This window comes from Hippocampus guttulatus, chromosome 2 (assembly GCF_054856545.1).
Source record: "Hippocampus guttulatus isolate MCC_2025c chromosome 2, RoL_Hgut_1.0, whole genome shotgun sequence".
NCBI lineage: Eukaryota > Metazoa > Chordata > Actinopteri > Syngnathiformes > Syngnathidae > Hippocampus > Hippocampus guttulatus.
Window position 1 is genome coordinate 8702442 of NC_141262.1, and position 27427 is coordinate 8729868.

The 27427-nt window shown below is 41.6% G+C and overlaps 1 protein-coding gene and 1 long non-coding RNA gene across 3 annotated transcripts in view; one reads left to right on the plus strand and one right to left on the minus strand.

The window, feature by feature from the left end:
• LOC147208401 (A disintegrin and metalloproteinase with thrombospondin motifs 2-like) overlaps positions 1-26886 on the plus strand; it is a 129878-nt gene extending 102992 nt beyond the window's left edge. Inside the window, exons 5-23 of one of the 2 annotated variants that reach the window (XM_086134407.1) lie at positions 776-859; positions 4121-4277; positions 6621-6726; positions 6847-6990; positions 8089-8221; positions 10220-10249; positions 11170-11283; positions 11388-11533; positions 13135-13307; positions 15104-15237; positions 15309-15432; positions 16477-16557; positions 16646-16809; positions 16892-17048; positions 17240-17375; positions 19224-19431; positions 19633-19762; positions 20183-20269; positions 23355-26886. In XM_086134407.1, the coding sequence (XP_085990533.1) occupies positions 776-859; positions 4121-4277; positions 6621-6726; positions 6847-6990; positions 8089-8221; positions 10220-10249; positions 11170-11283; positions 11388-11533; positions 13135-13307; positions 15104-15237; positions 15309-15432; positions 16477-16557; positions 16646-16809; positions 16892-17048; positions 17240-17375; positions 19224-19431; positions 19633-19762; positions 20183-20269; positions 23355-25471 (4425 nt within the window). In that variant the 3' untranslated portion in view covers positions 25472-26886. The remainder of the gene's footprint in view (positions 1-775; positions 860-4120; positions 4278-6620; positions 6727-6846; positions 6991-8088; positions 8222-10219; positions 10250-11169; positions 11284-11387; positions 11534-13134; positions 13308-15103; positions 15238-15308; positions 15433-16476; positions 16558-16645; positions 16810-16891; positions 17049-17239; positions 17376-19223; positions 19432-19632; positions 19763-20182; positions 20270-23354) is intronic. The other variant, XM_086134415.1, reaches the window with a different exon arrangement.
• On the minus strand, positions 14554-18634 carry LOC147208403 (uncharacterized). The gene is made up of 2 exons (XR_015103421.1): positions 18422-18634; positions 14554-15394 (listed from the first exon to the last, which is right to left on the minus strand). It is a non-coding gene; the product is annotated as an uncharacterized LOC147208403 (long non-coding RNA).
• Positions 26887-27427: the final 541 nt, after the last annotated feature.

The following is a 27427-nucleotide window of genomic DNA, read 5'->3' on the forward strand; positions in this document are numbered from 1 at the left end:
AACCGCTTTATCCTCACTAGGGTCGCGGGGTGCTGGAGCCTATCCCAGCTGTCTTCAGGCATTCGGTGGGGCACACCCTGAACTGGTTGCCAGCCAATTGCAGTGTGTGTGTGTGTGTGTGTGTGTGTGTGTGTGTGTGTGTGTGTGTACATATATATATATATTTTTTTTATTTTTATGGTTGTTGTTGACTGCTTAGTGTGTCACCCTCCCAGTTTAGAGGTGCGGGGTTCGATTCTCACCTTCCTGTGTGGAGTTTGTTTGTTCTGCACGGCTTTTCTCCGGGTACTCTGGTTCCCTCCCACGTTCCAAAAACATGCATGGCAGGCTGATGGAACACTCTAAATTGTCCCTCGGTATGAGTGTGAGCGCAGATGGTTGTTTGTCTATATGTGCCCTGCGATTTGCTGGCAACCGGTTCAAGGTGTCCCCTGCCTCCTGCCCGTAGACAGCTGGGATGGGCACCTGGATAGATTGTGATAGTGAAGGTACGGTCCTTCTTTTGGAGTGAGAGTCACAAAGTTAATGTCAAAGTCTCATTGGGCTTGAGACATGATAATGTTAGACCTCCAAGTTTTTATGGAACTTTGGTAGTCTACCCAATTTTGCTTTGGACGTTCCACTTTCAAAGATTTACAACACATGACTTGTGCTCGCTCAATCAGACAACAAATTGGAAAAACTTAATTTTTGTATGTATCCTCAAGAAATGTGTTTTCCGATTACATTTGGAGGTTTTTCAATGAGACTATTGTCTTCCTGTGTGTGTCCTCAGGTCAATGAGATCTACCACGACCAATCTCTGGGGGCAAAAATCAATGTGGTGCTGGTGCGGATTATCATGTTGGGCAATGGAAAGGTAAGACCTGAAATAAGTGCTACTCAAACTAAAAAAGCCCATAAAACAAACATACTAAACCAATCATTGCTCACTCACTGTCTTAGCTTTTGGCCACCTAAAGTGCTTCTATGACTTTGACGTATCACATAAATCCCTGCTCTTGTTGAGTTGCACAAGTGAAGCAAGACTTTTCGGGAAAGTTCCTTGGAAGTACATACCTAAGGTGAAAAGCTTCCACTTTCAGCGCTTTTGCAACATACAAAGTGGCACCATTATGCTATTCATCAATTTTAATAAAGAGCCAACAAATCAAAAAGTTCACACACTATACTTTTTATTAACCTTTTTTAATCACTTCTATTAATAAAACATACATTTTAATACTATTGCATTGATATTCCAAAAACTCCTACAATACTTGCTCAGGTCAGCTTGCACATTCATCTCATCATGTCCTTTTCATCAAAGTGAGATGTGAATTCATTTGGACGAAATGTTGACTGATAATTTTGTCTCTGTTCTTCATTGTAAATTCTTTGCCTGCTGCCACTATGTAAACAATTGCACACGGGGATCAGCAAGCTGTCGTCCAGGACATATTTCTTAGGTGTATATTTGTCGGGGGGTTTTTTGTTTTTTGCAATGAAAACCCCTTTCTCATGTTTTTCTTATTTTATAGGTTCAGGTGTCGTAATAGTCAAAAATCTTAGCATCAAACTTTCGGTTTTGCTTCTTTTTACAAAAAGCTATTTTCTGCGCTTCTTTGTTTGAAAACCATATTTTTGCCGAACTCAATGGATGCTTTACTGATGATTCTTACAGAACAGGAAAAAAAAGCTCAAAACTATTATTTTTGTTTGGTGAAAGATGGTGTGGTATTTCTTCTGGCAAGTTTGGTACTCAGAGTGTCAAAGAAAACAATTCAGTATCCTGTGGGTCAGTCAAAAATCTTTAAAATGGCTGACAATATGAGGAACCCTGTTTTAAAAACATCCAGCAGTGTTTGAGTTAAGTCATGAATAATGAGGTTGAAATGCTAAAAAAAAAATATTAAAAAAAGGCACCCAAGTGTAGCTAAATTCCCATTGGTTTGCACATGGCAGTTATATCTAATTGGCGTAAGGAGTGTCAGTGGTCCTTGGAAAAAAAAAATGTCCGTAAATGTGTCCCTGGTCCCAAAATGTTTGAGGCCAATGTGTGAGGCAAATTCTGCGGTTCCTGGAAACAGTGAGGCCCTTTCTCTTTTATAATAAGGACTTGGCTTGATACAAGGATATTGCTACAGTCACTTTGAATAACTGCATTAAACACAGCCAATTCTTTCACACGCATAAGCAAGCACACCGACACACGCAACATTGCCCCGGGGCCTGTTATTCTAGTGGACTGAGCAAAAGAAGAACTAAAAGCATGGGGCATCTCGGGGGAGAGTTTTCAAGTCGTACGCCCTCACAGTTCAGCACAAAAGCACACAGAATCTCTGGCCGTTATGTAATCAGCCTTCCTCCCAGTAGACAGCACCACCGAATCATGGGAAGTCCGAGCAAAGGTAAACAATCAATGATCAGAATCTCCCATTCATAAACCGAGAGACGGGGCAGAGAGGGCTGGCGTCCTTTCTTTTTTTTTTTTTTGACTGTAACTCCATCGGCCTGTAAGTGCAGAGCAAAGGAACAAAGCAGTGATAAATTCAAAGTGCAGGGATTACCCCACAGGATGATAACGCCCATTATAATGCAAGGATTGCTGCTCTGTGATACACTTGTCCTTCTGTAGCCTTATCTTTTCCTCTCCTATCTCCATGTGCGCAGTGCCACTGGAGCCCTGCGAAACACACACACACACGCACGCACGCAGACAAAGTTCCATCAGTCATCCCCTATTGCAGCTTTAGCCAAAGAGCCGGCTGTCCATCATCCCCAATTACCGTGGCAACCGAGCTGCACCCAGACAGGCTGCAGATTGGCTGCGTGACCCTGAAAACGGACACACCTTCACACAAGCACAGTATGCTCAGAGAATGCTATTGAAACTTGTATTTGGGGAGAAAAGGAAAAAAAACATCCGGATTTAATCACCATTTTGGGATTTTTATTTAGTAGGTTATATTTATTCAGTCAAATGAAAAATAAGATTTCAAACACGTCTGAACTTAATTATATCATTGATGCGACATAATTGCAACGTAGCCAAAAAGCATCAACTGGTGGCCGTTTCATCATGGATATTGAGCAAACATTCTATTAAAATTCTGTTGTTTTAAGTGTATTTTTTAAAATTGATACAAAGAAAACACTTTATATCCATCTGTGTTGTGTGTTGTCCTGACAGATTTTCTTGCTCTACAATGGATGAATTCTCTCGTGCCGAAAATAGAACAATACACTCGAAATGGGAATCAATTTTCTGTATTGATAATGCATCATGGAATATATCAGATTTTTGTAATTACCGCAGAACAGTTTAAATGTTGAACTAAATTATTGTCTTGGAGTTGTCTGGGCTTGCGATTAGATGAAGACCTGTGTGAGAGACCTTTTCAATAAAAGTTAGATATTTATCAAATTAACTTTGAATACCTGAAATGACACTGGCCAATAAACAAGTTGTAATCAGAGATGGTGTTATGGGTCTCTATTCCCTCAGCATATTTTTGACTCTGATTGTTTGTTTGTTTTCCTAACACGTGAGTTTTTTTTAAGATATTTTCATTTTTTGTTTTAAGTTTGAGTTCTGGTAAAATGGCGTAGGAGCAAAGAAGCAACAAAACAACCTTTTAACTAACTTTTTTTTGGTAATATTTTGGGGGTGGGGGGGTTTCCACCGTATGTTTGCATTTGTAATTAGTTTAATTTTGGCAGCTAAAACAACCCATTTTAAGTTACATAAAGTTAAAGTCGATTTTTTTTTTAAGCGTGCTTTGAGATTTGGCCATCCCTGATATGGGGGTATTCTTACTAAACATTTGAACTTTCACGACAGTGTGAAATTTTTGAAAACCAAGCTAGATCAGACATCTGTTGGTTGAAAGGACAAAGGAGGCAAGAAGAAGGTAAAAAGAAATGCGCTTTAAGTGGGGGGTTTTTCTGTAGTTAATGCATTATTCTATTTTCTATTGCTATAAAAGTCATTTGGATTGCGTGATGCTTTTGTCTGACAATTTTCTATGACTACCTGAAAAAGCAATACAGTGACACTGCCCCCTACAGGGTCAAAGTCAACAGCAGATTTTTGTCCGAATTAAACTTTCTGTCACACTGACTATTTTTCTCTTTGCAGTCCATGACTCTAATTGAGAGGGGTAACCCTTCCCAGAGTCTGGAGAACGTGTGTCGCTGGGCCTTTCTACAGCAGAAGCAGGACATTGGGGATGCCGAGTATCACGACCACGCCATCTTCCTCACACGGCAGGAATTCGGCCCCACAGGCATGCAGGGTAATGACCAAAGACACGTAGGAGTCTTCCAGAACGCCGTCTGATGAACGTAGTGTAGTGTACAGCCAAAGCAGAGTATCCCAGCCTCTTCCTTCCGCTGCCTCACGCAGCATAGTGCACTGTGGGTTTGGCGGTCGGTGGTTTTGCGTGCATCAGAGTGCAAGCTAACAGGAAGGCCCAGGGGAGAGGCGTCTAAAGGCAATGGCCTAGCTACACAGAAGCCCTTCAGCTGCCCTTGGGCTCACTTCTGCAACAGAAAATCAATAGACAGAGCAGGGCCAGGAACAGCTCCACAATTAGAAGAAGCATAGGACACACAAGATAGCCGCACACTCTTTTAGGAGTTAGCTTTAGACACATAAGCACATTGGTTTGTGGTTGTGTGCAACATTAAATCTCTCCACTCGTTCCGGAAATCACACAACAAGGCTGCAAATAAAGATATCATTTGAATCGTTTGACAGAATCGAGGCGTTAACATGATCTAATCTGTATCATTTAAAACAAGTAATTTTCGCCATTAAATACAGTGGTTGTAAATCTTTACACACAAGTACCAGAAAAATAATAAAAATACCATATTGGCCCGAATATAAGACGGCCCTGATTATAAGACGACCCCCTCTTTTTCAAGACTCAAGTTTGAAAAAGACTTTTTGAGCACCAAATTAATTTTTATACAGAAAATAATTACAGTACATCTGAAACAAATGATTATAACACAATATTTGAGAGAAAAAGCATGTTCTTTTGCCTCATTCAAATCTTAATATCTGAACATTTAAACATGTAAACTAAAGTGCAATCACATTCGTAAATGAATTGCTTCTGGTTTTTGAAATGTAAATGACATCATAACTTCTCCTCAGCTGCCGGTTAACCTGGCCGATCTTCGACCCACTTTTCTCCAGATTGTCGCTACGTTTCTCCATTTTCTGATATCTCTTCTATTATTTTCTTCTCTTTTCTTTCTCACCGCTATTTTTTATTTTTCTTCTTCATGCTACCGCTATTTTTTATTTTTATTCTTCATGACAGGGGTTCACTTTGTCCTGGGGAGTCAAGTTCAGCATTCGCTTCAATGATATCTGGCGCCATCTAGCGTCGTGAATGGGTATAATGTCTAGACCCCCCGAATATAAGACGACCCCCACATTTTGAGTCTTATTTCAATGCAAAAAACACCGTCTTATATCCGGGCCAATACGGTACTTAGCTCTCCAAGTACGACCATAATGACCAACATTAAAATACAATAGCCCAGTAAGCCAAAGTGCTGTTTAAAAATAAGACAGAGATTGTTTTAACACTGACTATAAGTACATTGAAACACAGGGAAATAAAAACAGTGCTGAATATAATGATTTTGTATACCTGTACAATATAATAAAAATAAGCGAAATAAAAATTGTTCCTCCATAAAAGTTCAATACCAAAGAGTTCTTAAAAGATTGGATCCCAATGTATTGTATAATAAGTTAAAAACAACTGAACTGTACATAGGCAGTGACACACACAATATGTCAATATTTTTGTTTTCATTTAAAGATTGCAAATTATTTTGTGTGTATTCAAATACATGTTTGCAATGTGTCTGAATAGTATGTTGAAATAATACATTGCAGATGTTCACCTGCAGCTAGTGGTCCGTAATGTATCCTCTGAGATGAACAGTGATTCACTGTCAGATATCAAAAACCATTGGAGGATGATCGAGTGGATACCTTGTGTTCGTCTTCCTTTAACGCTTAATCAGCGAGTTTATCATAGTCCCAAAAATGAAAAAATTCAATTAGATCACAAAGGAAATTGGAACCATTTTTATTCACACAACAAAGTGACTGAGTAGATAGAAAGAAAATGTATACAGAATTCTGTACGTGTAAGAAATCGAACACAAACAATTAAATATATATTATCGCCTTCAGTGCTGGAAGTAGAATTTCCCAACTGCGTTAAAACTTTCACTGGTTGCTTTCGTCAGGCCAGAAATTTTTGTCCTTATCACAACGGACATTTTCCATTGTGATGCAGCGAGGGAAGAAGCGGCACAAATGTCTCAACCCCTCCCCTACATTGATCTCCTGTGATATCCTCGCACGTAACATCCATTCCATGAAACAGGTACCTCCGGTCCTGAGCCTGATGTTTATACACTCTCCACTTCCAAGCAAAAAAATAAAATAATAATAATAATAATAAATTGACAATTACTGATATTCAACCAATAAGTTTAGATCAGCAAGAATGGCTGTCTCCGACGGTGCTTCTCAAACAGCAGCCTCGTTAAGAGGCAATTTTTGATACAGCATTGATTGTTTCTCTTCGATTCCTATTGTGTAGGTTATGCGCCAGTGACGGGCATGTGCCATCCAGTAAGAAGCTGCACTTTGAACCACGAGGATGGTTTCTCTTCTGCCTTTGTGGTAGCACATGAGACCGGACATGTGTAAGTACCTTGGCATAACATCGTGTCTTGGACATGCTACACGTTTCCCTTCCTTTCACCACTGTTCCTCTTGCCCCCCTCCCCTCATTCCCACCTCCCAACTCCAATGTTTTGCCGCAGGCTGGGCATGGAGCACGACGGTCAGGGGAACCGCTGTGCTGATGAGGTGCACATGGGGAGCATCATGGCCCCATTGGTTCAAGCTGCCTTTCACCGTTTTCAATGGTCCAGGTGTAGCATGCAAGAGCTGGGACGCTACCTCCAGTGAGACTTGCACACACATGAGACGACACCAAACAAAAGGGTTTTATGGCACCACACCTCAGACGCACCTCATAATTTAGTCACAGAAAGTAGGCTGCGCTCTGTGTGAAAATGTTTGCATCTCCATTTTCATGCAGTGACAAGTCTAATTTTGCATGTTTGTGAATTTGTGTCGCTAGGGCATTTCCTATTACACTACCTTCACACAACTGCCAATTTTGTAAGGAAGTGAAGACAAAACTTTCCCCAAAATCAGGTCTAAATGGTAGTGCAGGTCGCGTAACTTGATTTTGGTTCATTTGATCGAGGTGCAGGAAGACAGATTCGGTGCTCCTTCGGTATTTCATTCATGAACTTGACAGCATGGGACAGTCGCTCTGAATCATTGCAGAAGTCAATGCATTGAGCGAATTATAATAGTTATCATCATAAAAATATTCTTATAGCAGCCCCCTGTACAGCACAACTAGGAGGTGGCAATTTCTTTTTTTTAATCCAACCATGGCAGCCAATTTGTGGACTGGGGCTTTGGATTCGGGTGGTGGCTTTAGAGTGTCCCGTTGTCACGGCGTGTAATAGCCCAACGACGACCCAGGAGGTCATATTCCAGCCACCAGAGGCGTTAAGTGGAACTGTTTTCGCGGCGCAAACATGTCATTAGGTGTTGGTATTAGAAAGATGCAAGACAAATTAACATCCACTTTTCCAGGTCCTAGTATTGGTATTTAATTGACAGTTAAAATGAGCGTGCTTCCTGTCAATCAGGAGACACACTCACAGCATTCATGAAACAACTTGATTTTTCATGATTTTGAAGCCATTTTATATACCTACGCAGGGTTGCTAACAACACTCTTCTTTGTGGCATGTCAAATATTTAAAAAAATCTTCAATTTAGAGGGACTTATATTTGCATATTAAAACAGCGGACTCCTCGGTAGCCGAGTTGTCAGCACGCCTGCCTCTGGATTGACTGGCTAGCAGTCCAGGATATAGACCACTATTTAACTGAAGTCTGCAGCGCTCGGCCCCAGCACGATAAAGTTTCACCCAGCACTTCCAGAACAATAAGACGTCTCATCCGATTGTCTTTCCCAGCTCCTATGACTGTCTCCGTGACGACCCTTTTGACCACAACTGGCCATCGCTGCCACAGCTTCCTGGTTTACACTACTCCATGAATGAACAGTGCCGCTTCGACTTTGGTGCGGGCTACACCATGTGTACTGCGGTAAGATATTCCCCCCCCCCCCTTTATGTCAACTAACACGGCGATAGACACTTATCCTGAACTCTTATCTGTCTGTCACTTTACAATGTTCCTTGTACCATGAGAGCAGTTTTGAGGGTGAATACTGACATCTCATGTCCCGTGTTCCCGCGCTATATCATGGTTCAAAGGTCACGTGGTTTTATAGTATACTCAACATGTGGCTCGCTAACATCACCTCACCTCACCAGGCCCCACCGCTTAACTCATTTAATGCCAGCCGCTTTTCTCAAATGATTAACATTTGACTAATTTTTGAAGGCCTACAGAAAACAAAAAAAAGGCCGAAAAAAAAGCTTGAACCCTGTACTTTCATCAGGAAAAAAAGTAAATTTCTACCTTTTATCATTCTTCAGTAAACATTAACAAGTTTCTTGAAAATACTTGTTTCCAAGAAAAATTCTGAAAAAAAGAGCTTTTTGTGAAATGATAGGTTTCAAGCAGAACTTTAATGCTATTTTTTAAATTGCATTTGTGATCACTCAAATGTCTAAACAATGCTTTTCCTACTAAATAACAACATAAAGAACACAAAAAAAGGCACGTTGATTGCAAAACAACCGTTTATAGCAAGACAAACACTGCACTGATAAATGAACTATGCATGACCGTTGTATGAACTTTTCATGAATGTTGAACTTTATCCTTGTTCTCACCACCACACTGCTTTCGCACCACGTGGGATCACACACACACACACACACATACACACACACGCACACACTCTCACCATGGGTGGACCGAGATCTGATCAAAGCCACTCCTATCAAGTGGTAATTATCATACTAAAATCATTCACAAAGCCTTGATACTTACTGAGGAGCTGCAAAGCCCTTTATTTTTTTCATTATTATTTATTTTATTTTTTTTTTTTAAACATTTTGACACTAAATGATAGGGGGTGGGCGGCCCGGTAGTCCAGTGGTTAGCACGTTGGCTTCACAGTGCACAGGTACCGGGTTCGATTCCAGCTGCGGCCTCCCTGTGTGGAGTTTGCATGTTCTCCCCGGGCCTGCGTGGGTTTTCTCCGGGTGCTCCGGTTTCCTCCCACATTCCAAAAACATGCATGGCAGGCTGATTGAACACTCTAAATTGTCCCTAGGTGTGAGTGTGAGCATGGATGGTTGTTCGTCTCTGTGTACCCTGCGATTGACTGGCAACCGATTCAAGGTGTCCCCCGCCTACTGCCCGGAGATGGCTGGGATAGGCTCCAGCACCCCCCGCGACCCTAGTGAGGATCAAGCGGTTCGGACGATGAATGAATGAATGAATGAATGATAGGGGGTTTGCAAACGTAATTTTACGTTTTGACATGAAATGAGTTAAAGATGCCAGACACAAAGCGTACTGTATTTTCTTTCAATGCTGCAATTTCTTTGTCTGTTCAAATGTTTACAACATCTTTAAATGGTGTATTTTAACATGTTTATTTCAAAGAAACATCTTAGTAGGTCTCTTCAGATCACGGATTTTCATGGAGTATGGGTGGGCGTGGAATGTATCCCTAGCGATAAATGAGGGTTCACTGTACATTGTAATAGGGTGAGGGTCACATATGCAGTACACACCAATTCACGTTCTTCTGATGTCTTCTTCTTTCCTCTCCCGGCCACTGGTGGGATTGATATCTTGCTTAAAAGCAGGTAAATCGGTTTTGACAGCTTTTCCAAACTCGTTTTTTTTCTTTTGTAAATCCAAATTATAATATGTAATTCATATTCCAATAATTAGTTTGTCAGCATGGTGGTTTTACATGAAGCCATCTCAATGGGGGTTTTTTGGTTGTTTTTTTGTTTTTTTGGTCAATCCGACATGTTAAATAAGCTTCAGACTGCTGCAAGCTTCGAACAACACACTGCTCGCTCTTCTGGGACACTTGCTTGATTGACAAAGGGTTTTTGTTCAGGAGCTTTTGCACACTTTGCTAGATTACACTCTATTCTCTTGTCAAACCTTCAGCTACAAAAGGCAGGCCTTTCAGGAACGCAGGTAAGGTAACCCCACCTTCCTGACGACATTTGCCTCTCCGTGTTTTGATTTATTTCATTTTGTTTGTGATGTTGTGAAGTTTGTGATGTTGCTCTGTTCTTTCAATTTGTTGCAATTGTACTTTGTCTCCGGTCCACCCATTGTTATTTTTGGGACTTCGGCCTGCAGGATTCTAAAATGCCTGTCAAATAACAACAAACCCTGCAATTTTTATGGTTTATGAGGTAAACCACAGAGAGAGAGAAAAAAAGACGACTTTAAACTCATTGCAGTACTGGCGGGAAGAACCTCCTTTTACTGGCATGCTCGATAAGCGAGTGGAAAAGGTCTGAAAGACGTCTTTCCCATTAAGTGGGAACAGGACTGAGCCAGAACAGAGGCACTTTTTCCATGTTCCTCTTCAGCTTTTAGGATCCTCCAGTCTGATGTCACAGATGCAACCTACCATAGTCTGGTCATTAATTGTGATTCACCCTCTGACTTGGGTCATGCTGAGTATTGTTATTCCTGGAGAGGAGGTAGGCAGGCATGGGCCCCCAAACACTGGTCAGCTGACAATGAGGGGAATTTAATCTCTAGCCGCTGAGATCTCATCTCTTTTTGGGGGCTCTTGAATCTGTTGCCCTCTGACCGGCCTTGCGACTTCAACCACAGACTGTTTCATTCAAAGAGTCCCGTCACTTTCGATCCTTGGCTTAGTTTGCATGATTGGCTGTATGTTTCTCAGTGGGGCGTAATGGGCAGTGCAGTGACAGTGCAGGGTTACTGCTGTTGTTGTTGTTGTGATGGTGATGGTGATTAATCTCCATGCTTCTCTTTTTAAGATCTATTTTCAGTGTTAAGCATCATTGCAGTCCAAATACTCAGTGCCAATTGTTGCCATTTCATTCTTAAGAGAAGTATCTCTTTCTCCTTTGCAGTATCGCACCTTTGACCCATGCAAGCAGCTGTGGTGCAGCCACCCAGACAATCCCTTCTTCTGCAAGACCAAGAAAGGACCGCCCATCGATGGCACTATGTGTGGAAATGGCAAGGTAATGAGAAAGTTTCTCGAAACCGCATTTGCCATCGGCCTGCCATCTCCAGTGTGTTCTGATGAAGAACGAGCCCATCACTGAGCGCATTTGTGGTCTGGCAGCATTGTTTCAAAGGTCACTGCGTCTGGCTGACAGCCGACATCATGAAGCAAAATGGAAACTGGGGTTCATGGAGTGAATTTGGACAGTGCTCTCGCTCATGTGGTGGCGGAGTTCAGTTTCGCACACGCGACTGTGACAATCCAAGGTATTGAACTTGAACCCTCTTGTGATGACACCCTTGTGGAAAATCCAAGCTTGATTATACAAGCTTTGATTTTGCATTGATTTCAAAGCAATTAGGAAAAGGGGAATAATGGAATCTCAATCACTTGGATTTTCCAAAGTTGGTGGCTCCATAAACACATTTCAAAGCATTTCAAAACATTTACTTACAAGCAGTTTGCAATAGCATTATTTAAACACCAAGGCCCTATTTTTCGTGCCCTCTGGATTTATACATGGCATAAAAAGACATACAGTGCTGCACACTACGCACTGGTCATTTGTATCTTTTTTTCCATTTTAAATGTTATTTAAATCTGTCAAGATGATTGAATTTGCAAAGAAGAAGTCAAGTTATATACTTATGTATACTACGTTATACATCACGCAGACTGGACAGGACAGAAAGAGAGCAATAACAGAGCCGCGAGTATTACAAGAATGTGCAGCAGAAGAACTGAAAGTTCAGTCTTAGTTCAGAGCCACTTCAACAGGTTGACTGGTTATTATAAGGCCACTTTAAGAAAGTGATAATGAACCGTGGGATGTCGCCTTTCTAGGCTTTGTAAATGAAGTTGAGCATATCTCCTCGTACGGATATAACTGTCCTCACCACCAGCTGAAAATAAGTGCAGTGGGCGCGGACTACCTGTCGCCAGTAATCAATCGAAGTCTGTACAGAGTCAAAAACAGAGTCCAGAGCAGTGGTTCTTAACCTTTTTAGGGGTACCAAACCCAACCAGTTCATATGCACATTCACCGAACCCTTCATTACTGAAAAATAAAAATACCGGTAATGATTTTTTTTCAAGACATAAAAAAACGCATTTATTAAAAACAGAAAAAAACCCAAAAAAAATCAAGACATAAGCATGTGTGTGTGTGTGTGTGTGTGTGTGTGTGTGTGTGTGTGTGTGTGTGTGTGTGTGTGTGTGTGTGTGTGCGCGCGCGCACAAAATGAACCAGCCACTGATGGCCAAGCGGGCATGTCATAACTAATTGAGATGTTGAGTTGGGTGTGTCTTAACCTTAATGGCAGAGGCTCCGTTGAACCCCTGAAACCGATTCACCGAACCCCTAGGGTTAGATCGAACCCAGGTTAACAACCACTGGTCCAGATGTTTTGAATGAAAACAGACGCAGAAGTGGGAGGGAACGGAAGGTGTTTAAAAGCGACATTGTCACCTAGTGGTGTTCTTTAGGTACTGCTGGAACCAATACGCGTTTACGTCATCACATAGTGGTCGCGGGTGACAAACATCCTCAAATACGTCCCCACCAGTTTATTTCTCAATCACATCTTAAGTGTTCTGTTGAAAAAAAAAAAGCTAAAGAAAATGCAAACCACGCTTTTGATTTTAGATCCTAAGTTCGCTAAAGTCTGAATTTAGAGGTTTTGCATAACAAGATATCCCTGATAGATCTTTTCAGGAGAAAACGTACAACACTGACAACAGTAACATTTCACATCCCAAGACAAATGATATTCCTTAAAACGGATCAGAAGAGTTTCATAAACAGAAAACCAAATATAGCTGCAAATCATGAATGAAAACATTCTGGGATCGTGTGATCTTCCACCAGACCAGTCAACGGAGGCCGCACTTGCGTGGGGGCGACATACCAGTTCCAGATGTGCAACACCAACGAGTGCGAGGACATCTACAGTGACACGCGAGAGGAGCAATGTCACGCTTGGGACCCTCGTTTGGAACAACCCAGCAACAAGCAGTGGCTGCCCTATGAACACCCAGACGGTGAATATTCAGACACATCCTTGGAAGGAGGTTGAAGTCATGTGGTGAAGAGAGGGGCTAAGTGATGATACTCTGTTAAACAAAATCCCCAAAAAAGAGGATTTAACACGTAATTTTTGAATGTGGTCGTTGGATGGTTACATAAATGTTATGTTCCGATATGGTCATCCACATCTGGCCATGATTGAGTAAAGCTCTGAGGTATGACTACACCCTCCTATAAAAAACAGCGTGTCTTTGGAAAGCTCTTTAAAAACATTTCTCTCTCTCTCTCGCTCTCTCCCCACCACATTCCCTGATGTCATTCGACCTTGGCCGACCCCTTTCTCCTGCACCTGTTTCTGCTTTCATGTAGCTACTATCACTTGCTGCAGAGGAACATAATTTAACCCAAACTCCCACATAACATGCATCCACAGCAAATGACTCCCTTTATTATATATTTTTAATAAGGTTTTCAATTGGAGGAGTCACGGTCCTCCCGGCAGCTATTATTGATGTCATCCACCCAAAGGGCAGCACTGCAGACAAGTGCTGAACTGTCACTATATCAAAGCACTGTCCGTTTTTGCTGACTAGTTGTTCGACCTTCATTACTGTATGTCTTTTAGTTATTCTCTCTTTGTCTGAATGCCATCTATATATTTTTTTTCCAAGGCTCTCAGCTTCTCAAATTACTTCTGCATCTCAGCTGAATTCCATTCACGCCTTGTCATCTCTCGAGAAACAGATAGCGTGTGGAGAGGAATGATGTGAACTTGGATTTTATGAGGAAACGTTTGACTCAATTTTCCCGAGACCAACAGAGCGACTGTGAACTTTATTTTCTTACTTTATTCTGACAGTGTCGAGATAAGTTCAGTGCTTAAGAAGTGCAGGCTACATGTTTACATGTCCAACATGTGAAACATGAAAAGTTGGAGTGATAAAGTCACAGTTTTGTTTGCACAATTGTTCTAATCTGATTTATGAATGATAGACTTATGCTTGTGTCACATTAGTTTAGTAAAGAATTTTGTGACATTGTCGTAGAGAACACTGAAAAGTCAAAATGCTTTGGAAGTTGACCTGAATTGAAGTAGAAGAGCTGTCTTTCATTTTAATTAATGCTTCACTGGCCTTTGTTTTCGTGTAAGCCTAACACATTTATGTTTATGTTTATTGTAATACAAATGATTTATTTTTGCTTTTGTTTGTTAAAAAATACGAACAAAAAAAAACATTCCAACATATGTACAACTTTGGGTTACAGTGGTGTCATTGGAAGGGAGCTCATGATCTTTTATTTTGAAATACATACGTCAGAACCGTTCTTCATGGCACAGGTATACAATAAAATGCATCTATATTCATATTAGAACACATGAACATTTTTCTGGAGCCTGCCCCCTTTTTTTTTTTATGATGAATTATAGTATTGCTATGAGTACATAAATAAGTCGGCATAGACTCTCAATAAGCATATAATCACTACAATTAAATGTGTTTGATTTAATGAGGGCTTTCATAACTCAACATGACTTCATTCTGTTTCCTCCAAGCACTAGTGCGCAACAATTGTACAGTTGCTTCTGACACACTCTTGCTGCCAAAGGTCTCTCCATTCCGTGTAGTAAACACAACGAAGGAGTCATGCTCATCTTAGAGCTGCCAGGTTTCGTCTTTGGAAGTAGTGATGTACAGTATGAGTCACACACAGGCATCAATGAAACGTAACAACAATGGCTGGTGTAAAGCTCGTTCAGGATGAGAATTTGCTTGTAATGTAAATGCGTTTTCCATCTTTCCTCCCGCAGCAAACAAACGCTGCCACCTGCACTGCCAGTCCAAGGAGACGCAGGATGTGGTCTTCATGCAGCGAATGGTCCTGGACGGCACGCGTTGCTCATATAAGGACCCCCACAGTGTGTGTGTGCGGGGGGAATGTGAGGTGAGTGATATTAGGAGAAAGAGTGCTCACGTGAAAAGTTGTGCTCAACTAGCGGGTGTTCTCCTGAGCAGAAAGTGGGCTGCGACGGTGTCGTGGGCTCCTCGAAGCAGGACGACAAGTGTGGCGTTTGTGGAGGGGACAGCTCGAGCTGCAAAACCTTCAAGGACACAATCACCCGCACTGTCAAGAAGCAAGGTAGAGACTCAGGGCCAAGTCGAATTTCATCAGAGCAACTCTCTCACACTGTCATGTTTTGGATTCGTTCCTCTGAACTGGCCAAAGCATATTCAGCTAAACGTCGCCCTCTAGAGGACTAATAGTGACACTGACAATGTTCTCAGACAGTTGCATGACGTCTTACTTTTGGAGCTTGAGCAGTTGGAGATGACTCCTCTGTGGGCAGTGTTCAAAGTTTTAAATAAATGTAAAAAAAAATTGAGGGTTGGCTCTTAATAGGACATAGTTGGGATCATATTTATAACCCTGGAGAACCCAAGAAGAACACTTTTCTTCTTCGGAAAATGATGAATTTTACATTAAATGACTGCTATATGTTCACTGAACACCAAAATATGTTTTTTCAAATATTTAATGCTTTAATCCTAGTTTAGGATTAGGGCCAAATTTGACCCTTTGGGATTTAAGTAGCATTTGAGTAGCAGAATTTTTGGGACCAAATTTGACACCGTGGGTTCTCCAGGGTTAAGCAGAGTCATGACTAAAGATACCAGATTTCACGTAAGTATAGTGGTACCTTGACTTTTTTCCATGTAAATAGCCTCATTCCCTTGGTCCCCCCCCCCCTCCCCGGTCCCCCCTCCCCCTTTATGTTGCAAGTTTTGCGCCACTGCTTAAGTTTTAAAAAAAGGCGCAAGGAAAGGAAACGTAATGCCCCCACATATGGGCAAGGAGAGATGTATTTTGCATGGATGTTTGTTTATGACAAAAAAAAATTATATTTCAGATTTATCGTGACATATTTCCAATAAATCGACATTAAATCCCCGGTAATTCCCACTGAAAGTTTCTGATTTGGAATATTTGCAACATTTCCCAGCTCAGCTTCCCATGGAAATTTACCTGAAACTTTCTGCAAATTTACTGGATATTTGCCACGAGCCTACTCCAAAGAAATTGTTTCAAGTAAAATGTCTCGCTTTGCTTTAGTAGCTCAGGCTGCTTGTTTCAATTGAGATTGAATGATATTGTAGTCATGAACTGCCTTGAAATGCATTTCAGGTTTCCTCAAAGTTCTTGAAATTCCCAGAGGGGCGCGACACTTGCTGATCCAAGAGCTGAAATCTACCTTGCACACTTTTGGTATTGACGATATACCTCTCTGTGAGCATGCATTTCAGTGAACACGACGATTATAATTGTTCTTCTTTGTTTTGTTTTGTTTTTTCAGCTGTGAGAAATGTGGCTTCAGGACAGTTTTTCATAAATGGGGAAAATCAATACCCCCAACTAAAATCGGTCATAGAAAAGGGGGTGGAGTGGGAATATGAAAATGACAAAGACAAGGAGACGCTTCAGACTACAGGCCCTCTCAGACATGGAATTCTGATCATGGTATGATTTAACAACTGTTTCTTCATTGACCTGAATTATTTTTTCAACGTTGGACTGTCAAGCTAAAAGTCTGTCTCCCTAGGTGAAAACACACGGTGATGAGGATGTAAATTTCTCCTATAAGTACATGATGAACATGAACAGTGATTCTGCCATCCAAAACAACATCCTGGTGGAGGACAGTGCCTATGAGTGGGCCCCGAAGAGATGGTCTTACTGCTCCAAGCCATGTGGTGGAGGTACAAAGGCAAAATGCTACTACCAGCACAGTACTGCTCTTTCCAAACGTGTCAAGTTAAGCATATTCAGGCTTTTCGTATTTCTGTGTGTGTGTGTGTGTGTGTGTGTGTGTGTGTGTGTGTGTGTGTGTGTGTGTGTGTGTGTGTGTGTGTGTGTGTGTGTCTGTGTGTGTGTGTGTGTGTGTGTGTAGGGAAACGATACCTGCGATATGGCTGCAGAAGAAAAGTGGACAGTAAGATGGTCCACAAAAGCTTTTGTAACAAATCCAACATGAAACCTCGAGGAGACATTCAAGACTGCAACCAGAAGCCCTGCCCTCCACCCATGTATGCATAATACTGCGCTACATCATGCAATGTGCTTTCCTATATATCTTTAAATATACTGTGTGTGTATATATATACTGTATATATATATTTATATATATTAGAGCTGTCAAACGATTAAAATATTTAATCTAATTAAAAACGCAATTATTAAACACAATAATTAACTCAAATGAACAAAAAATTAATTGTGAATACTCATGCATTTTTTATTGTTTCTGAATTTCCTTTTATATTTTTTGTCCTATTTTCCCCCCATTTTAATGCTCTCATCAACATGGAATCATGAATCAGTTTTCTATGTGCAAAATGCAAATATTTTCTGAAATAACTATTTCGATTTTCAATTTTACATGAACATTTTTCACTTGGAGCAGTTATTCACACATAATCTCTCACACAATATTACTGTCCATCAACAACAGTGAAAAAAATATTTTGTCACACAACAGCTGCTTTAACAGCTCATTTTATGGAATCAAAACAGAGCAATATAACATTATAAAGTGCACATCTAAGGTAAACTAGTACTCAGCCTATAGTGGATTTAAGCCATGGTTGCATACTTCGTTTTTCTCAAATTTGCTTTGAACACAGCAGTCAGGCTATGTTGATTCTGTTGGTCCTTCTTGCTCGGACGTTTCTCTACGGTTTTGTGTAGACATCATTTTGGATGACTACACTTGGTTAGATGACAACACTGGAGACGTTTTATTTTCAGTGTGTTCGCTAGGTCGCTACCACTGCACCGCTGAACTCTCGAGGTGCGTCAACGCACCCTCGCTGTCAGGCGAACACAGAGAAGCTCCACCCGCTGTATTTATATGGCCACGGAACACTTTAACCTTCCACACAAAATAGTTCCAAACAACACTCGCGTCAGTTTCAGCTTGAGTCGAGCTGTGGACAATGTTGACAGGCTTGCATGCAGTAGCCATACATTTAGCGATGGCTTCAGCAAATTTGTTCTTGGTCGTGTTATCCATTTTCTTCGCTTTGAAATTATCCAAAGCTGTCTGTCTGAGACGAGGGGGCGCAGTACTTACGTCAGCTGTGTGCTTGGCCATTCAGTGGTATTTCAGACTCGACATGCTATGATGATAGCTCAGTTTACGACTGCAAAACATCCAGGTAACTTCGGTCTTGTCAGTGGAAGAATCTGGCAACTTTTTCAAAGTAAACTTTCCAAGTATCATTTTTCGGTGTCTAGTGCTGCCGTGGCTGGCAGAACAAACGTGCATGGACATGTGCAGCGCGCTTGTTGTTTTGTTTCTGGTTTATTAATAGAGCAACGTAACATCCGCTGTGACTCTACCGCGTTAATCTCACGAGAAAAAAATTTATCCCGTTAAAATTAATGCCAATAAAAACGCGCTAAACTGAAAGCTCTAATATATATATATATATATATACAGAGAGAGAGAGAGATCCTTCAAAACTCAAATTTAAATATAACTTGAAAGAACTACCAGAAAATAAATGAGTAACAAGTAACAATGTAAAATAGGAATACTATATTAATAATGGAAAAACATAATTCAGAATAAATGCCACCTACTCCTGCTGTGCGCATGTTGGCGCGCGCACACACACACACTGTCGTTTGGCACGTTAATGATTTTTCTTCGATTATTATGTTTTTAAAATTGCAAGAAGCTAAGTAAATGCCGATTTTATTTCCCAGTCCTTCGTCTACAGTTAGAATTGAGAAAACCTCTACCACAACAGTATTACAGACATTTTAAAATTGTATTTTTCAACATTTAGTTGCCTTTTTCTTTGTGACCGTCTACTTCTACTACAGTACTTTCCATCTACATGACCTTGAAACTCATGTTCCTCCCCTAGTTGGGTGGCAGGGGAATGGCAGAACTGCAGCAAGCCGTGTGGAAAGACCGGGATGCAAGTCCGCTTAGTTAGCTGTGTCCAACCGTCGGACGACAACACCACCAGGGCTATCCATAATAAATATTGCAACGACGACCGTCCGGAATCACGCAGGTCTTGCAACCGGCACGCCTGTCCAACCCAGTGGAGGGTCGGACCATGGTCCCAGGTAAACCTGAATCAGCAATGTAGTCATCTTTTAATGTACAATATTGCATATTGAAATTACAAATGGCCATTCATTTGTGTAGCGCTTTTAACATCGTTTTATCGAGCACCCACTGATGATGCAGCATCAGGAGCGACTGGGGGTTCGGTATCTTGCTCAAGGACACTTGATTTCACAGATATTCTCAATTTGTGCCTGTAGTGCTCAGTGACCTGTGGTAACGGGACTCAGCAGAGGCAGGCTGTGTGCCACACCAGGGACAACACCATCGGCCTATGTCTGGACAGTAAGCCCGACACCATCAGAATGTGTCGGACGGATCCATGTCCGAGTGAGTAGCAAGAAAATCTCCATCAATAAAGTTGATTTAGTTTTATCGACCAACAATAGACCGTTTATCATAGCCAAACAGATAATGACTCAAACCGCATCAGTCCCCAGAAGAATCATTCAATGACGGGATCGTCTCCTTTTCAGTTTATTGGTAGTATGCTAGCCTTTCGGCTAAAGCGACCATGGCCAAGGTTAGGGTTTTTGGTTTAACATTTTTACAATTTTTGCATCCAAATATCACCAATATCGTTATATGACGGAAGTAACTAGCACACCACTGTTGTTACTATCGGTGTCATCTGAGAAAACTCTGGCTTTTGATGTCCTGGTGAATTGTTATTTCGGTTTAACTAGGATTTGGTTGACGAACATGACCCACGGGATATTTATTCCTTCTAACTTCTCCTTTCTATGGCAGAGGGCTCGTCAGATCTCAACAAGAACGGCAACATCCTGATCCAATGGCTGTCCCGCCCCAGCTCCAACTACCACAAGAGCTCCTCACGTAAAACCTCCCTCTATAGTTCCCAGCCTGGCCTCCACAGCGGCAGCCGCAGCTGCATGTCTGTTTTCTACTGGGCTCTACCCATCTCTGTCCTCCTGTCCCAGCAGGGCCGCCCCCAGCCGGCCCCCTGAAGCACCCCTCCCCTACGTCCTGTGCCTGTGCCCGCATCCAAGAGCGAGCGGCAAAGCTTTTGCTTCTCTTTTAGGGGAGGGAGGGGGCCGGTGTTGTCTCTCTCCCTTTCTCTCAACCTGTCTGAGACGGCTCTGACTGGGGGTCTCTAGCTCCTGTGTGTGCAAGCTGGTTCTCTCTTGCTCTGTCTCTCTTGCTATCTCTATCTCCTGTGTGGAGCATTGTTGTTGTAAGCGCTGGCCAGTCGAAAACTCGAAAGATTTACAAAAAAAAAAAAAAATGATATGAGAAGGAGCTCCAACTGGTAAGGCCAACAGATTTTTTGTGGGCACCTCCCGAGCGTGTCAAAGAGAGCGTGCAGGGACCTCCGCCTGCATTTGGCAGCCGTGTTTTGCGCGAGCTATCTGCGTGTTGTCATGGGTTACTACTTCGGGGATACAGTTGTGCTCGTTTCTTTTTATAGCGCACTGTCATTGTGAGACGAAACAGATGTGAACATACACAGAAAAGGTATATAAATATCTATTAAAAAAAAACAAGTTTTTAAAAAATATATACAGTATACGAAAGCTTTATTGTGAATGTGATCTTGTCACAATGAGGACATCTTTGCTCAAGTGCTCATCTCACATCCTGGTTCCATTTGGGGATGAGAATGGCGTCTCATTGCACGTTCCATTCTCAGATTAACAGGAACCCAGCACAAGGACAGGAAGTGACAGAACTTATTGATTTGGGGGATAGGGAACTATGAGGTGAATAGCCTTAAAGCAAAGGCTGTATAAAAACAAACAACAACAAAACAGGGTAGTCTGACCACTTGTGGTTGCTTCCCATTTCACCTCATCATCAGCCATCCTCTCTTTGACTGTTATACTAAAGTTCAATAAATGCAGCTTATTTGTGCTTGCAGACTTTAAACAAATACATATATAGATATATTTATATTCACCAAAAATATGTATACATATAAATCTAAATCTCTATGAATAACAATAATATGAATAATGTTTTACCATGAATAAGCTGTAGCTTATTTGCCTCAAACCTTTGGACTGCTATTGATTGCTCAGATCCCGACTGTTAAGTGTATTCTTTTTTTTATTATTCTTGATTTTACATGATTACAGAAGAATCTTTACTAAAGGTAAGATGTTTTGGGTAGGGGTAGACCTATATTATGCAGGACTGAGTCAGTTAGTTGCCTCTCCATTTCTCTCTTAATCAGAAGTTTATTTTCACCTCACTTGTTTGCTTTACGGCTCCCATACTTTTTGTCATCTGCATTGGCATCCTTTGCTTGTTTTGTGTGAAATGCGTGAGGGACTGCCAAAGTGTGTGTTTGTGCATGTGCGTGTGTGTGTTTATTTGTGTGAATGGGCGCATGTCTGCTGAATTAAAGGAGGAAATATTGAGTTGTGATACTCATGAGGGAAGTGAGTCTGAGTGTGTGTGTGTGGGGTGGGGGGTGGCATCTTCATTTGGGCTTCTATACACTTTGATCAGCTACAGAAATACCTCATAAACTTTGATTTTACGAGTGTCTGGTGGTATCATTTTTTTCCTTTTTGGGATGAACACTAACCACATGAACAATGCCTTATCTTGGATTGAATGTAATGGCATTTATCTGTGAAAGAGATGGCTTTATTCATTCAAAGTTTCACTTGGAATAGAGGCAGCTTCAAACCAACTTAAACTCACACCCGCCAACCGTCAAACCTACCAAGGAGATGTTGGACCCAAAGTCTGACTACAGGGAAGGGTTTACAAAGGGCCTAGGGTATTGACACATGCTACACCATGGGAGGGAAAAAAAAAAAGAAGAAAGACACAAAACACTTCAGACTTTACGCTTCATTGTATTGTGATCACATATTTCTGTTGTGACGATGTAGCCAGCTATCCAAGGTTTCCTTCTGCTGGGATTGGACTTTAAGAGACCAAGCCAGATCTAGCAGTGCGATACTGTATATAACATTGGTGTTGACTGTATTTAATAATGTTCATGACTGTTATCTTCTATAATATTATATACTATGGGTAACTGTTTTGTGGCTTCACTGGCCTGTCGCGTGGGGCTGGCTAACGTTTGGTTAACGTTGAAGAAAACATTCAGATGGACTATGTGCACTGCGTCTATATGCACTTTGATTTATCAGGGAAATTGTATTAATGTTTTGTAAATGTTTCATATGACACTTAATGTGCCATTCCAGTTTTTACATCATCGTGGAAATCACGGATTTCATTTTGACAGCAAATATGATTTATGTACTACTTTTTGTTTTCCCTCGGTCGATAACCAGATCGGTTGATTTCCAAGTATTGAAGTGTTTTACCAAAGTGACTGTGAACTTGTAACTTTCGATACAGTTGAATTATTTTTCTTAAGAAAAGAATCTATCTATATATTGAGCGGGGCAGGGGGCGTACATCTCATTGTTTAAGTTCCTGTCATTCTCAAACAGCAAAGTTGTATCAATAAAAATGTTTTGAAAAGTGTCCCCTTTCTCTCATCAGGAATGTTGACATGGACATATCAAACATCTGCATATAGTCACATTTTTACTGGCATGCTATTAAGAAGTTAGAAAGTAAAGCACTTGGGCATCTGGTGTTTACGAGGACAACAATCAAACAGACAGGCAGACAGGTTTAATTTCAAACCACTGGATGTGCAACTTCAATTGCTGTGGACGACTGGAATCGGTGTTCTTCATTTTTAGGTATTCCTCTCCTTCCTCCCTGCATCTTCTGCGAATGGCCCGGCTTTACACCTGTTCTTTGCACAGTGTGAAACCACACTCTCCTTCTTACACACAATTGTGCATGTCTGGTCGACACAAATGCATTTGCTATTTAATGCTTGCTGTACGGCAACTTTCTTTCGTGTTCCACAACGTATACAAATTGCATCCTTGCAATAAAATATCCAATTTTTTTTCCCCCACAGGTCGCCGTTGTAATGGAGACCGCTCTGTGTTCTGCCGTATGCAGATGATGAACCGCTACTGCTCTCTACCAGACATAATGCGTCTATGCTGCAAGACCTGCAGCAATTTTACAGTCACAGTGTCCGAAACGAACTCTACATCAACCCCCATCCCCTCCACCCAATCCCCTGTCACAGCTCATCCACCCATGAGCCTCACTTCTCTCTTCACCTCCACCACCCACTCCCCTGAAGTTGCAGTCACTGTCGTTCCAGATGCCACCACTAACGCCTGGACCATGACTCATCCTCCTACATTCGTGACTCCGATCCTTCATTCCACCCTAAGTTCACTTGGTACAACAGAAAGGTACCCAAAAGCAGCTTCCACATCTCCCATAAGTCCTCTCAGTTTATCGGAAATAACCACATCAGTTGTTACAGACTTTCCTGGGGTTACAGCAGAACCCCTGCCTGTACCTACAACTGAAAAGAGCCTAAATCCAAAACCACAGAACACTACAAATAACCCAACCGTTATGTCTGCCACGGGCTCTCCCACAAAATTCACTCCAACCATCCATTTAAGCGCAAACAGTACGAAAAGACCACTGATATCCAAGCCTAAAAAGGAAAAAGAGCCAAAGACAAAAGCACCAAAAGTGAATTTGCCAAAGGAGACTGCCAAAAAGGTGGCTGCACCAAAGGTCAATCCTAAAACAAAGACAAGCACGACACTGAAAAAGATGACACAACCCAACAAAAAAACTAAAGATTTTAATATTGCTCCCAAAAACACGACTACTGCAAATACAACTCCAAAGCCGACTACCAAAGGAAGCACACCTCCCAAAAAGACTACACCAGTCAAATCAATTTCCAAAAAGACTACCGCTGTCAAGACAACTCCCAAAAAGAATACACCAGTCAAGACAGCTGTCAAAAAGACTCCCCCAGTTAAACCTGCTGCCAAAAAGACTACAGCCGCCAAAACGACTCCCCAAAAGAGTACAGCCATCAAAACAGCTCCCAAAAAGCCCACAACAATCAACACGACCCCTAAGAAGACAACTCCAGTCAAAGCAACTCCCAAAAAGACAATCACTGCCAAAATAACTCCCAAAAAGATTAAACCTACCAACACAACTCCCCAAATGATTGAACCAGCTATCACAACATCGGAAAAGACTATTCCAGCTCACACACCATCCAAAAAGATTGTTAAGACAACCCCAAAAAAGTCTCCTCCAGTTAGGAAGCCTCCAGAGAAAAAACACAAGCCAACTCCCAAAAAGTCTTCTAATTCAGATTTGAAAGCTACTCATCAAACCAAAACGATAACGAGCCCGAAAAAGAAGAGTGTTCATCAAAATAACATGACAGCGCAAACGATACCTGCAACAACAGCTTCCTACTCCACAACATTGGCCACTCCAGTCACAAGCCCAGAGTCAACAAGAGAGTATGCTTCATCCACCTTTCCCTCTACAACCAGCATCTATAGTACAGCAGCAAGCCTGCCTCTGCCTGACTCAAGCGTCAACATCAAATACATCGCAAAAAACTCAACAACAATAGGTAAACCTCAGTTGTTGCCAGACGACAACTCTCATTTGGGAACCACAACTCGGAGCAATTTTGAAGATGCCTCGATGCCCAGCGGGAACGTGCCATCCACAGATGTCACAATAAGCAGCAGCGGGGATGTTGTTGCCAGCAGTGGAGCTGTTCAGAGCCCCGATGCCCTGACGGTGCCCTACGGTGATGACTTGACTATGATGGTAACAACCATCAACAGTGAGTATGTGACCGATCTGGCTTCCTCGCCCTGGCTCGACCTTTCCGAGTACATCCCTGTGAATAACCCTGCCACCGCGGCAACCCCAGACCCTGCCACCTCCCTTCCTGGCACGACTTTCCCACCCCAGCAAGGACTAAAAGAGAACAATGAGAACAACTCCGTCGATGTCTTATACAACAGGATTACCGATGCGGACAACGGCATCTCTCAGAACAACCTGATCCCAAAGCGTCGTGTCAACTTCCGGGAAAAGACCAGGAACAAACGCATTCAGGAGCTTCTGGAAGAGAAGCGAAATCTTCTCCTCAGGATGAAGAGAGCTCACGCAGGGCAATAGACCACGTCAGTTCTCTTATAGAGATGAACACCTTTCCAGACTGAGCTGCCACAATCGCCTTTATCGGGCCTTCAAACCACAATTGTCTGATCGCTATTGAGACAGAGCTATTGTGAATCGACAAACAGTTTCTTTGCAAAGATTTAAAAAAAGCTAAATTCAGAAACTGTAGCAGAAATACATATCTAGTGTAACTAGCACTTTATAAAAGCAAACTTGTTACTCCTTCGAATCATCCACAATCGTGTTTGATAACTGTTGATAAGAACTGATGTTGGTACCAGGAGCAACAAAGTACCACCTCGAATATACAGTATATTTGATGATACAAACCAGGACTGGATCATACCTAATGGTAAGACTAAGAACAGCTACTGCGGCACATTAACCGTGTCTCCTCTTCGAGTACAACTACAATGAAACTACTGTACATATACGCTGCTCACATAATGTGAGGGATACTTCTCTTTCGGGTGAAATTTCTGGATGAACCTTTCCAGGTTGACTTAAGAGACCCGCTCTAAACTTTTGAATGGACATGTCCAACTGTTCAAGGCTTCATTCCTTTATGCACATCTTGTTCTGTAAAAAGGAACTGAATGGCAAACTTCACATCCCGTGTTTGACCCCGAAATGAACCGATAAAGTTTCTGGTGTTACTGTATTCGAATTTGGATTTAAAGCATCATTTTTCACAGACTAATACCTGATCAACAGTACCGTTGTGAGGCTTCAAACTGCATGATTGCAGAGGGAAGTGACCACTGCTTAGAGTGTTGTTAGCAGGCTGCAACAGAGCTACAGAGAGTGAAAGAGTCACAGAAAGGTGTAGAAGTGGGTGTGCATGGAAGTTTTCATGGTTCTCACACAGATCTTCTCAGAACAGAAAGTTGGACCAAAAAAGTACTTAAACTCTGAACAGTTGGACATCCATCCATTATCTGATCGGATTGTTCTCACAAGGGTCACGGGCGTGTTGGAACCTATTCCAGCTGTCTGCCAGCCAAATCGCAGGGGCACACAAACATAATTTGTGCTCAGAGTCACACCGAGGGACAATTTAGAGTGTCCAGTTAAACTACAGTTGCACATGTAATACGCAGCACACTAAGTCGAATTTGAGTGATTATAATGAGCATAACAAATCAGATGAATTCATCTTAAAATTGCACCAGAAACCCGAATAGCCGCCCTAACCTTTATGAGCTGCGTATACATACAGGTATTTTGAAAATGCTGCGCAAACATAAGCTCACATTTCAGTTCATTCGTTTTAAAACTACCTGAGTTCATATTGCCTTTTCCAGACTTGCATGCATAAAGGTTTCTCATCTCTCAGGAAGATATGGACAACTGGCATATATAACACATGGTGCTTTGTACTTCCACATGATTAAACTATTGCTGGAAAACAATTTAAGTGGCCATGGTATGGAAAACATATTTTTGAAATGCTTGTAAATACATGCGCAGTCTCTGCTCACTATACGTCGGCCTAGAGCAGTATTGTTCATTTGCATGAGAGAGAATCGCCACCTCCCAAAACACCCTGATTCAGGACAAAAATCCTCCAGAGGTCACTCCAGGCTACTTTAAGCATACCCCCATGAGCACGTCGAGTGCCCAATGCATTTTGCGTAATCACTCATGCAGGCAGCATTTTGGCACCAAATTGCCAAACACCACTTTCAATTTGCGTATTTCCCATACTATAAGGCGCTTTGGCGTATAAGGCGCCTATTTTAAAACTATTTTCATATATATATATATATATATATATATATATATATATATAGATAGATAGATAGATATACAGTATATATATACCTGTATACTCAAACCGCATTATAAGGCGCATAGAATAAAAGATACAATAGGGGTTGCGGTTGCGTTAGCCATCCACTAGATTGAGCTAAGCTAAAGTGAATTCAATACAATACAGTTTATATATATATA